At 34.3% G+C, this 13,475-nt stretch overlaps 2 protein-coding genes across 5 annotated transcripts in view; one reads left to right on the forward strand and one right to left on the reverse strand.

The window, feature by feature from the left end:
* Nucleotides 1–929: 929 nt before the first annotated feature.
* Nucleotides 930–3,420, forward strand: LOC112057888 (phosphopantothenoylcysteine decarboxylase; the record flags this gene model as incomplete). The annotated part of the gene is given in 2 exon segments (XM_052885473.1): nucleotides 930–1,121; nucleotides 1,662–3,420. Coding segments are annotated over 2 exon segments (468 nt in total), but the record flags the coding sequence as incomplete, so codon positions are not given.
* The window catches only part of LOC112057887 (formin-like protein), a 98,991-nt gene continuing 88,076 nt past the window's right edge, over nucleotides 2,561–13,475 (reverse strand). For 2 of the 4 annotated variants that reach the window (XM_052885468.1, XM_052885467.1), the window contains one exon: nucleotides 2,561–7,419. In XM_052885468.1, coding sequence (XP_052741428.1) covers nucleotides 7,207–7,419 — 213 coding nt within the window. In that variant the 3' untranslated portion in view covers nucleotides 2,561–7,206. Of the gene's footprint in view, nucleotides 7,420–10,771; nucleotides 10,891–12,771; nucleotides 12,802–13,475 lie in introns of all 4 variants that reach the window. The other 2 variants (XM_052885469.1, XM_052885471.1) reach the window with 2 other exon arrangements.

Raw genomic sequence — 13,475 nt, forward strand, 5'->3', positions numbered from 1 at the left:
GAATAAATTAAAGCCGGCAGCTTCATTTTGAGAGAGATGTAGTTTGTGTACGTAATAACAGTAATTATGATTTGCGGATTTTTTTTAAATATTTATCTTATCATTCCAAATTTTTTTCTCTCATTCATTTATTACTTCTTTTTTTTTAATTTTTAACAATACAAGTATGAAATACAAAACATTATTAAAATTTTATAAAAAATATCCACCCTCCCGCTGCGGGACATTTGAGTGCCCAAGCAACCGGTGGTCAGGGCTCCAGAGTGAGGAACCTCCTCACAATAAGCGCCGTCTCAAGAAACACTGCCTTCTGTATACGACTCTTGATCCAACAGTAAAGTGAAAGCTTCTTTTTCTAATGGCCCACTGCAGGACCAGGACTCTCCTTATAAAGCAATATGGAGCTGGACCCACCATGCCACTCTAATGTGGATTGATGGGAAATTGATCAAGAGATATTCATAATAATGACCAGACCAATGGTTTACATGCTCTCTGAAACATAGGGGTGGTACTCCACCAACTTTCCAAAACTGTTCTGCTAATGACAAGTCCTTGAAATACAGAAAAAATTAGGGAATATTGTTACAGAGAAACCTAATACTACATACATAAGGTTCATAATCACTCACCCATATCAACTTGAATTGTTTATGATCTTTTGTTATTGTTATGTGTTAAATGTGGAATAAACCACACACTTGTGGGCGTTTCCAGAATGGTCTGGAATCATTCTGATGTTTGGCACGCTCAGGGCTGTGTATTGATACTTGGATTAAGGAGTGAAATAAAGGCTCATATGAGTCACCAGATGTTTCATTCCAAATCTTTGAATAATTTTATATTTCGCAACAATATTCAATAAATTAGTTAAATAACATTATTCAAACTAAAATAATGATTATTATTTAACTCAGGTGAAAGTAGTGTGTACAGAACATGCAAAGCATTTCTTCAAAACAGCAGACTTGCCACCATCTTGCTCTGTGATAGATGATGCTGCTGAGTGGGACAAGTGGCAAGGAAGAGGGGATGAAGTAGTCCACATTGAGCTGGGCAAGTGGGCTAACATGATGGTCATTGCACCACTGGATGCTAACACACTAGCTAAGATTTCTCAGGTGATTTCATATCTGTTGCTTTTAAAATCTATTCAGAGTGCCTAGTGGGAGTTTTAAATGTTTTCATACTGTGACGATCGCGTAAACGTAAATGCAAATTTCTTAGAAATTGAAACATCGCTTCTAGTGGCACTACTGCACAACTCTACAATGACTATGACAGATCTTGATCACGTGACCTGTATAAAGCAAATGTCATTCCCATAATTTTTTCTAGTTTTCGAAGCATTTTCGATCGTAGAAAGTGAATTGACATGCCACTTGACTACAGGGGCAGGGCGTCTAATTTGGTCTGAGTCCATCTGAGCACGCCCAAGGTATACATGAGAACAGGCATGACCGTTATAAGTTCGGATCTTATTGGCGCCTGACAAATGACATTTACAGATCATTCTCAGACGTCGAAAAAAGCCCTCGCATACGCCCCTACGGATTGTGACATGCCCAGATACCGGTAAGATTTCACGCACGCGTATTCTTCGCGAGCGTGGGCATTTTCTGTCTAATAATATAATTTATTATCAAGTATTCTTGTTTCAGGGTTTATGTGATAATCTACTCACATGTACAGTTAGAGCATGGGACGTGTCCAAACCTCTGTTATTTTGTCCAGCAATGAACACCAGAATGTGGGAACATCCCATCACACCCTCACAGGTGGCTGCACTAAAGCAGTGGGGTTATGAAGAGATGCCTCCTATAAGCAAGACTTTGATGTGCGGAGATACAGGGGTTGGGGCAATGGCAGAAGTCAGTAGTATTGTTACCAGAATAAAATTGATAGCTGATAAAGAAATAAATAAAAAGTGTAGTTGACGATTTATATCGGACTTTTGATGTGAAATCAGTTCTAAATGTGTACATTAGTACAATAAACAGGGTGCTCGGGAGTAACATTAATCTAGAATTATATTCTTTAACAAAAATTTATTAAAAATGTTATTGTTTAGTAAAAATGTGCCTTACATGGATAGTCAGTATTATTTCAATTACTTTTTATAAAAATATTTTTTTTAGTAGTTAATAATATATTAGGTATGCTGTTTCCTATAAGTGGTCTCATTAATACCCTGAAGTTATGGGAAATACTCCAGAGCATCCTGTATAAGTGTATATTCAGACGATTGTTAGGGTTGCTATTCTGATTTAATTCCCAGTGTGGGGTCTCCATCATAAGCAGATAGATGTCCACTGTTGGACATAATCAATTGCACTTTTCTCTCTACCTCCTGAATGGTCCACAATTGCTTGTGGTGTAGTTGCCATTCTAATCTTGGGTCCTCCAGCCCTTAGAACTGTAAGCCATGCTTGACAGCATGTGGTTTCTAAATATAATGATAGACATTCATAATTATTTAGGCAGCGTAGACACCGTCACGCTGTCAGTCGTGCTAGTGAATTTGTGCAATAATGATTATTGTTGTAATAAAACACAAGAGAATCGTAAATGTATGTTTATTGCATCACCGAATACTGTTCCTAAGCTAGCATACATGCAATGAACAAAATAACTTTCCATGTACACATCACTATGTAATAACTATACAGTGGAGAATGTTGCTATAATCAAAATTATAACGAAAATACTCAAAAATGTGTAATTATTTTTAATGGTACATGTTGAAAGAACTACATATATTTTTGATGCTCTTTTTCTGATTATATAATGATTTATTTATTTTGCTATCATCCGCGAAAAGTCGACGAACCCATGCGACAACGTCACCCAGGTCCGGCAAAATACTCTCATATTTTCAAATTACACCGCTCTTTTTCTGGTTTTTACTTGAATTGCTATGCTATAAGTATGACACTAATGCATTGACCTCTTATAATAAAAAGACGCACAATCATACAGGAAATTTCACTTAAAAACTGGCCAATTTTGCTTTGACAGTTTTAGAATTATTGGTAAAAAAAAATTATACCTAAAGGCCTTTAAATATAGTCCAATATTCAATAGAATCCCAAATTCAGAGCATATTGAACCTTAAGGATTGAGTTTAGGGTTGAATTTTCAAATGAGACTTCTTGAACTGAGTACCAAGAAGTTGTGTTAGGCACTCATTGAGTGGGGACTATTTTTGGTCGCTGATTGTGCGTCCACTTTTTAATAGGAGATCGATGCACTAATGTTCTTAATAGTCAGATGTGCTCTTCACATGTACAATTAATATTTAATATTGTTAAAAAAATGATGATTAAAAATTCTTTTAAAGAATTTAATTGTAATAGAGTTAAGCAGGTTACATTTTAAACAATGTTCGTAATATATATTTTTCCATATTTTCCAAAAGCACTTTTCTTTATTATTGTTCGAAAACAACCCTGTAATTCGTAACATATAATTAAAACATGGTTAAATCAATATAATATTTATAATAATCAGGTAAAATAAGTAAAATTCAAGTGCAGTAAAGCACCTTGCTGAGGAGATATTTTTAATTTTCATACCTTTTCATCAGATTAAAATGCAATTATTATTCACTAACGAAAAAAAAACAATCATAACTGCTTAAACAATTAATATATTATTTTACCTAAACATAAATTAAATATTATTGTGTCAAAACTGTGATTAAAAAATAATAAATTAACCATTAATATTTGAATATTCAATATAATTCTAGGGTATATTTGTATGACATCATGGATAAGCCCCATATATAACTATAATATTAAAATATCAAGCATCTTGAATTATTATGAATATGGAAAAAATAAAAACTAAATTATTTACAATAAAACTAATATTGACACAATAATTATTTACAATTGAACAATATTGAGAGCTTCGCTACATGACAACTGTATCATATAACTTATTCATTAGAATAGGGTAGTTGACTCATATCAAAATTAATATAAACAATATTAATTTCGTGTAGTACATGGAATAAGGGTCCGAAATATATAGATATCAATTAAAAAAAAGTTAAGGATTTTTTATAAAACTTAATATAAATATCACGTATTTTTTCAAATTTTTTTTGTCCGTCTTGTGACGTCACTAACGCACTTGATGAACTAAACGTCAAAATAATTTTTAACTAATATTTTTGCCAAACGCTCCATTTGAATTTATTATAGTGACGTCATGAAACAGTTGAAATATAGACGGTCATGGCCCGACAGGCGTTTTGGCTCGCTCGTATTGTCAAAAACATATTTAAAAACTAAAATTTTCATGTAATCACGACTCAAAAAATGTGAAAAAAAAAATTAATTCTAGTAGAACGATAATGAACTATTTAAGACCATTTAAAAACAGTGTCAACTAGCCTATTTACTCAAATCCGAATTAATTCCTAAAACAGCAACATCCAGCTAGTTTAGCAATTATATACCTGTTGCTATATTGAGAATTGAACCCAGAATAGTAAAGTATCACATACATAACCAGTGAGGTCAATGAATGTTGACAGACAGATGTCATGTGCAAAGGAAATAACTGGTTGTAAGAAAGAACTAATCAGATCAGTTAAACTTGAATATGATCATTCTAAAATTATAATCACTTTAAATTAATAATATTAATAATTACAATCATTAAAATTCAACTACTCGTACAAAATCTGCAGATCTTAATAAAATACTTAAACTATGGAATTTGTCATGTTTTAATTTACATATATTCTATATTAAAATCAAACTCGATTCGTATTCAAAACTGCGTAAATTAATTGAAACTTTAAGAGATAAAGAAAAGATATTAAATTATTTCAAATATTTTTACTAGTATACTTTACTAATAGATTGATTTTAAATGAGATATTTTCAATACTGGTCAGTTGTTTGGTCATATTTTATATCAAAAATACCATTGACCTCTTCTAATTAAAGGACGCACATCATGTAGAAAATTTTACTTAAAAACTGGGCAATTTTGCTTTGATAGTTTTAGAATCATCGGTAAAGAAATTATACCTTTAAATTTAGTCCAATAATCAATAAAATTCCCAAAATCAGAGCATATTCAACCTTAAGGATTGAGTTTGAGGTTGAATTTGCAAATGAGACTACTTGAATTGAGTGCCAAGAAGTTGTGTTTGGCACTCATTGAGTGGGGACGTTTTTTGGTCGTTGATTGTGCATCAACTTTTTAATAGGAGATTGATGCTTGTTCTGTATTTTAGTTTAGCAAAATGACGAATTTTTATGTGAGTTTTTCTGTATGATTGTGCGTCCTTTTATTATAAGAGGTCAATGAGAACAAGGAATGAGGAAAGTTAAAAAATATTTCAAAATAAAATAAACGCATATTTTGGTATCATTAGATTACCAATAAAAAAAAATTCTTTTAAAAACAAGTGTTGCCAGATTAATAACAATGTTGCTGTGAAAAAAATTGTAACTACAATAAAATTTAAATTAAAATAAATGCTCGAGCTATTTATCTTCATAGATACAAAATAAATACTAAATCTATAGTTTTTGTTATTATAAAAAACTCATCCCATTACAATCATTCTCAGTTACGTAGCCTATGGTAATACGATTATAAACGTGTAAAAATTACGATGGATTATACAAATTACAAAACTTCGATAAAAATTGTGCGTATATAATAATAATTACTATTATAAAGGCCATTTTATACAATCTAGCGGTACTAAAGGTTTACTCTACTTAAAACAAATGCCTCTAATGTCGTGTTATCTCTTTCGTGAATACTGTGCGAGATCGAGACGGCAGTATTTAGTTGTGCTTCATTCAAGAGCAGATCTAGGGGAATTTTAAACATTATTATGGAATATTTTAGTTATGATAAAATATATATAATGTAAAATATTCGTTAATTAATTCGTTGTTATATTTTTATAAATGGGCCGTAAATAAATTGTTTCTGTGATGAAATATAAACATATTTAGCTCGCGGATTTTAATTAAACCAATATAAAAATCAAAGTAGTTTATTTGTTTAAAAGCGATAATTTCTGTAATTCTGATTTAAAAAATCTTTGATCGCTCGCTGAGAAATTTTATAAAGCTCTTTTATCTCTGGTTAAACTGCGAGCTACAGCTAGTCAGAGACTAAAACTTTGGGTAAAGTTGCTTTAGACAATTAGTATGTTATTTAATCTAGACCAACATTATAAAAGGGTAAATTTTTTTCATTTGTTTGTAGCGAATAGGGTCCTAAACAACAGGACCGATTTAAAAAAATATTTCATCAATGAAAAGTTACATTATCAGCGAGTAAGAAATTAATATTTTATACTAGTAATCCCACAGGAATGGGAAGGTTAAGTATAAATTAAGTTAAAACTCCCTAGATCTACTCTTCATTTTCAATCGTATATCGTAAAAAATTCGTAAAGCTAAAGCCTTATGCTCATTGTAAAAGAAATTATAAAATTTTGTAAATTTACATTAGCAAAATATCGTTGTGTGTGGTGTGGAATGAATCGTGGGCGTATCAAATGTTTCTTACTTAATGTCTTTCGTCGATATTGCACTTTCATCGAATAATATAAAAATCACAGCAGTACTTTCATCGAAACGCATTCTTGCAATCGAAGTTGCATTAAAATCGATCTATTTTTTCGATTGTTATTAATACAGTTTTGACTGTAACTAATATTACGTTCCGGGCAGTGGCGCGCACTCTATGGATGCAAGAATGCATACTCAATACAAACCTATAGTTGGACAAAGAATTTTTCAATTTTTACTTCTAGTGCATACCCTAGTTTAAAAACCTTATGCACGCCACTGGTTTCGGGGATACGAAAACAGGCACTCAAACGACGGTCTCATTCTGTTTGTCGAACATGGCCCTAGTGTATTTAGATATCACCTCGTACGTGGATTTGATCAGCTCACACCGCTCCTCGACTTCGAAATCCGTCGGCGCCACTTTGTAGGTGGACGACTTCGGTCTCCTCACATTGCTCGTCGCACAGAAGTCACCGTTGGGCAGATCGATGGAGTCCTCGATATTGTAAACGGAGATCGGCTTCTTGTGCACCATTTCCAAGTCTTTCCTCTTCTTTTTGGCGGTGAAGAATCCACAATTGGCGTTTATGGATTTGACGGCGTTCTGCACGGAGAAATCCAGCTGGTCGCTGGATTCGAGCTCGTATCATACGTCCAGCTCCTCGAGCCCCTTGGACAGGCGGTGCGAGTTGATGCGCCGGCGGTGCGAGCGGCGCACGGCGTCGGCGCGCCGGTACGGCTCGCTGCGCAGCCCGTGCAGGATGTCCTCCAGCGCCCCGTTGTACACTTCGTCCTGGTGGAGGAGCTTCTTCTCGCCGACCGCCTGCGACTTCGTTTTTAGTTCGTTGATTACAGCCTCCTGGAATTTTAGTTAGTATGTTTTGTATTTAAAAAAAAAATGTACACGGATATTTTTATATAATGATTTATTTGTTTTGCTATCATCCGCGAAAAGTCGACGAACCCATGCGATAAACGTCACCCAGGTCCGACATAATACTCTCTACGTACGTTTCACCCCGAAACCGGAGCACCCTCAGAAGATGTTGACTCTACAACGTGCAATTGCAATTGCACGTTGTATAGTCAACATCTCCTTGTTGTCGCATGGGTTCCTCGACTTTTCGCGGATGATAGCAAAATAAATAAATCATTATATAATCATGATGAACTTCCGCAAAGTAACGCCTGCTGCTATCCAACGAATATTTTGTCTGCACTTTTATAAATTTTTATAAACGTTTATTAGAATTTAAGCATCAAACTGCTTCAAAGTAAAGTGATGCTTAAAATTTAATCAATGTTTATAAATATGGCCATACGGTTTTAAGACAAGACGCACATAAATCAACTCGGAAAGGGATGGGCACAGTATCAACTCGAGCCGTACAGTATTCTTTGTAAGAAACTCCTTAATGCAACGTACACTAAGGCAGCCTGTCCACCAAAGGGGAGCGAGGCAGCGGAGCGAATTGGGAAAGTAATGCGAAGCAGAGTTGCAGACGTGATTCCTCGCTCCGCTTACCGTTATTAAATGAATTTTTGAACTAGCTCGCAAGTTCCTGTCCACTGAAGAGGAGCGGAGATTTTGTGCAATCCTTTTGGTTAATATTTCTCCGTTTCTCAGGTCCGCTGCCTCGCTGCGCTTCGGTGGACTGGCAGTCTAATGCGTATCTCTCCGTAACCGAAGACTCTTCGTGCTTGGCCGTCAACCGTCATAGGCGCTGTCAACGACGATCAAAAAGCACCTAGTCGTAGCCGATTCGACGGCAAGACGATATGGTTAGGATCCGTTTCCGAGTTGATATGTGTGCTATAGCCCTTATGTGTGTAGGATTTACACTTTACAGTGATAGAAAACGAATAGATAGCATTTACTTTTCAAAAGAGCTTGAAACATATTAACCTTTATTGCACTAGAATTACTAACGTTAAATTATATATGGACAGATTATGTGCTCTTTCAAGAATTCTAAACAAACCACAGTTGAATAATTTAGCCTTTGAAAAGAAATGCATTTTCCTGTAAAAACAAATAAAGTTACGAAAACCATGGCTTGCTAGAATGCTCTAAAAACTACCGTCTACCTTCCATGCTCAAGACTTCTTGCTTTCTAATGTAAGTCATTTACTATTGCTGGCACTTTCTAAAAACATAAACAAAAAGCGTCTACGTTTGCATTAAGCGACTAAGGGATGCGCTTACACGGGAAAATTATGAAGCAACTGTAGCTTGCTGAAATCTAAAGCATTTATTAAATGTATTATAATACAATTAAAAATTAATTATAATACAAGTTGGCAACTGATTCGGCAATATTATATCAAATATTCCGGATTGCCAAATATCTATTCGATTGGGAAATTGTATTCAATTTTCTTTCTATCTATTTCGTATGTATATCGCTGTCTCGCTTTCGCGAGGGCAATGCGCAAATTGCTTGCACGCAAATGTATTAATAGTTCGCCTGGTTGTTTAAAACTGATCCATATTACTTCATGGCCCTCAATACGGCGTGGCGCTACACAAAGGAACTTAGGTGTTTCCAGGTATTGCAGGTTCGTCACTATCAATTTAAATAGTTGCCCGTGTAAGTGCATCATTAATAGGCATCATTAATAAAATATGTATACATCTAGATGTATTAAGCTAAATAGAATAAAAAACATCACACAAATGATAAAAAACGGTAAAACGATAAAAAGCTTTATGTTATAAAAACACATGCCCTTTTAAATCCATGCATTGTGCAGCATTGAGAAAAACAAAACAGACATTTATAATAATATAGATAATATTAAAATCAAATTATTAAAATAATTACAAAACATAGTAAAAAGCTAGAGCTATATATAGGGTGATTTATATAAATTAGTTATTTTACGCGATACCGACGAATCCAAACGACAAGGTCACCCAGATCCAAAAGAGAATCCTCTACATATACCTACAAAAATAATTACTAATTCACTATAATATTATTCCACTAACAAGCTACGAATAACGCAATATATAGATTTGGCATTTCTATTTAAAACTTTTAACTATTAGTACTATTTCAACTATTAGTACTTTCAACTGTAGTTGAATATAACTGCTGTGGCCTTCGTTCTATATAACCTTGTGCCGATTGATCATAATTTTCTAATTAAATAAGACCAAAGGGGTGCATCTTTGAACTCATTTAACAATATTATATCTATACTAATAATATAAAGCTGAAGAGTTTGTTTGTTTGTTTGTTTGCTTGAACGCGCTAATCACAGGAACTGCAGGTCCTATTTGAAAAATTCTTTCAGTTTTAGATAGCCCTTTTATCGAGAAAGGCTATAGGCTATATATTATCCTACTTTTAAATAGCCCATTTATCGAGGAAGGCCATTTCTCCGTATTCCTACGGGAACTGAAACCGCGCGGAGTCAGCTAGTTTATTATAAAGTTATCACATATAATTTATTTGTGCAAAAGTGATTTGGAAAATGACGTGGGGGCATGCGGCGATGTCGCGTGGGTTTTAAACAAGCCTTTGTAAACGCCCTTCTTTATCTGAATCAAATTCACCATGCTTTTAAGTTTTGTTTTATTTTACCAGATTTTTTTCTCGAGATATATTAGTCACTTTACATATTTCAATGAATGAATTATTATTTGTTTAATCGATGTATACTATGCAAATTGCGAAATCATTTAAATAGTTTTGATATCGCATGGTGTTTTACAGGAGAGTATTTTTTGGCCGCTGCTTTTTCTGTACTATAACAATAATCTAATATAACATTTGGTATGAGATTTTTCTTATATCGAAACTATTTATAATCAATCTTCAATAATGCAAAAAAAACATAATAAAAAGTATTCGATACACTTGATATTATTTTAACTATAAACACATAAATAAAATATAATATATGCAGAGAATAGCAATAATAGGCCAAAATGGAAAAACAGTAATAACATAAAAGACATGTTTTACATGACATTTTTTTTAACACATTCGTAGGTAGATAAGACTGAATCTAAAGAATTACCTATAAAAGGTGTAAAAAAATCAAATAGACAAATATACGTAAAAGTTCTATAGTATTAAACTGCACTATACATACACCGATTAAACAATCAACAAATACCCCCATTTGTTAGGAAAACCTTGTTAGTAGGTACACACGCACACAAATAGGCCCCCATTTCTTAACAAGTTCCAACGACTTACTCCTAGCCGTGTTAGGCCGTGACCTAGCCAGGCTAGGCCTAGGCTAGGTCGGGGCTGTGCCTCAACTGGGACAAGTGTTGCTGCAATAGGCCTGCGGTGACGGCCGCGTAGTTAAACCTCTGTGAGAATTCAGCACGGTGTTACCATCACCACTAATTTTCGTTTTTTTTTGTAATGACCAATATGGCAATAATTATAATCTAAGATACTGTAGATAGTGTGATAAAAAAAAGACAAATGTTCTCCAATCTGTTTGTTTTGTAGAGTAATTTATATCAGTTTATGACACAGACTTATATTTAGCTAGATACCTATTTATACTGCTCGTATATTTGCAGTAGGTTCCATACTGGGAATGCAACAGAAGGGGTTTAGGCTAGCGCAGAATGTGTCCGAGTTGAGCCAGATGGCTAAAAGAACAGGGATAGAACATCTCTCTAATATAGTTTCCTGTGAACCTCGGATCTGGGCTTAAAGGGACGTTGGCAACAATTTGGTTTGGAAAATGAATAAGTTCAGAACCGTGTCGGCATGTTATAAGTTCAAAATCGGTCTTAACCGGTTAAGAGATACCGCAAGAGGTCCATTCAAATGAGCCCTAAACTTTAGTGCCAAACGCCTATTTGTCGAACTCCGGCTAAGTATATCGATACATGTTATGATGTCTTTGTACTTATTTCATACTCTTGGAATACTGACAAAGATTTTTGGATGCAATCTGCTTATCTTACTGCCCAAAACAGGGTAAAATATACTGTAAATTATTCACTGTAACGTTTATTTTCAAAGCCAAGAGAAACTTAGCAGGTTTTGGTCGTCTCTTCTCTAAAGAATCTAGGTTTGTGATCCTGTAGTAGAGGTACAGTCACTCACTGATAGATTTGACTTTCTAAACTGTAAAGACTTACACTAAGTACTTGAAATAAATTCGAATTGATTTTAAACGAACAAGCGACGTCTAGCTAAATATAAGTCTTTTTAGGAATTTGCTGTCAAAATTATGTTTTGCCATATTATTCATTTAAACATACCATGGGCACTGTGAATCCGACACCAATATTATGTTAATATATCTATAAAATCTCTCAAAAATGAAATTATATTAACTACCTTCAAATAAATATATTATTATTTCTACTGGTTCTAAAAAAATGGAAACTAAATACCGCTGATAGCATACGACTGTTTTTTTTTTCAATATCAAACAAAGTTACATATATTAGAAAAATATTACCGCAACTACAGAAGTATTTAGTTTCAAAACTATGGATCGTAAAGGTAAGGAAAACCATCTGGGTGAAAAAATGTGCACATTTAATTAATAATGTACCATTGCACCACACTTACCTTACCTCTACCCTCCTTATTCAAAACATTAGGTATATCCTGACCAGAAATAAAAAAAATCGCCGTGTTGCGGATAAAACAGGAACTAATTGCTTCTACTAGTATAAAATACAGTCAGCTAAAAACTCAGACCAATTACGATAGGACCTGTTTCGCTAGACGTTACCCCTCTGTCAAAAGTATATGGTCATGATCTAACGTGTTTATACATTTATGGAATCGATGTTTCATTGTGTTTAAATTACGATTTAAATTTATATTTAAATCGTAATACACACACATGTTTAGTGTAAGGACACACGATATTTTTATTGGTGTTAAATATTTTCGATGTGTAAGTTTACCTCGTCCCTCTCAAAAAACGACAGACAATTCTGTTGTTGAAATTGAGTACGATACAAGTCCAAAGGTAATTGGTCTGAGGCTAAAAAGCACTAGTGGCGCCATCAATCAAGGTTTTTTATCTGGTCAAGCTATCTAATGTACGAATAAATACATTAGTAGAAAATGATATTAATACCCAGCGATACTTATAGCTATTTAACTTTCGATTCAGCTAAGATACATATCAAATTACTTAGATTTTAATTCCCATAACCTCTGAACAAAAACAAAACAATACATTGCATAGAAAAATGGTTGAGGCTAATTACCAATTCGATTCGTCAAGCGTTAATTTTGAACTGAAATTAAAAAGAAAATCGGATAAACTGAACGTATTGCTGGGAACGATAATAGGCTACATTAGGTCCACCGCACACACAAATTATATTGTCAGTTGGGCAAGCTTGCCTAAAGTTAAAAGTCTAAAGTGCAGTCACTCTATTACAAAAGGTTCGTTGTGCTTTGGATGTAGGTTGTACGATGGCAGACCAATGTGTATTCGTTTTTTTTTTATTTTTTATTGTTTTTTTTTATTCTTAGCCCTTGACTACAATCTCACCTGATGGTAAGTGATGATGCAATCTAAGATGTAAGCGGGCTAACTTGGTACGTCTTTGTCGGTAGGGTAACTAGCCACAGACGAAGCGTCCCACCAGCCAGACCTCGACCAATTAAGAGAACCTCAATGGCCCAGCCGGGGATCGAACCCAGGACCTCCGTCTTGTAAATCCACTGCGCACACCACTGCGCCACGGAGGTCAGTTTATACACCAATAAGCACAAAACACGTCAACGAGATATCTCGCGAAGAGGAAGACTTGTCTTATGAAGACGACAGAGAGAGCGATATTTGCGATCCGATGGTCGACCATATGTCTTTCTGTTTTTTTCTTTACGAGATATAACCTTGACGCATATTTCTATAAAGCTAAACAGACTTCCAAAAGTAAAAAAAAACTATACCACGGTGTAA

Source organism: Bicyclus anynana, chromosome 14 (assembly GCF_947172395.1).
Source record: "Bicyclus anynana chromosome 14, ilBicAnyn1.1, whole genome shotgun sequence".
NCBI lineage: Eukaryota > Metazoa > Arthropoda > Insecta > Lepidoptera > Nymphalidae > Bicyclus > Bicyclus anynana.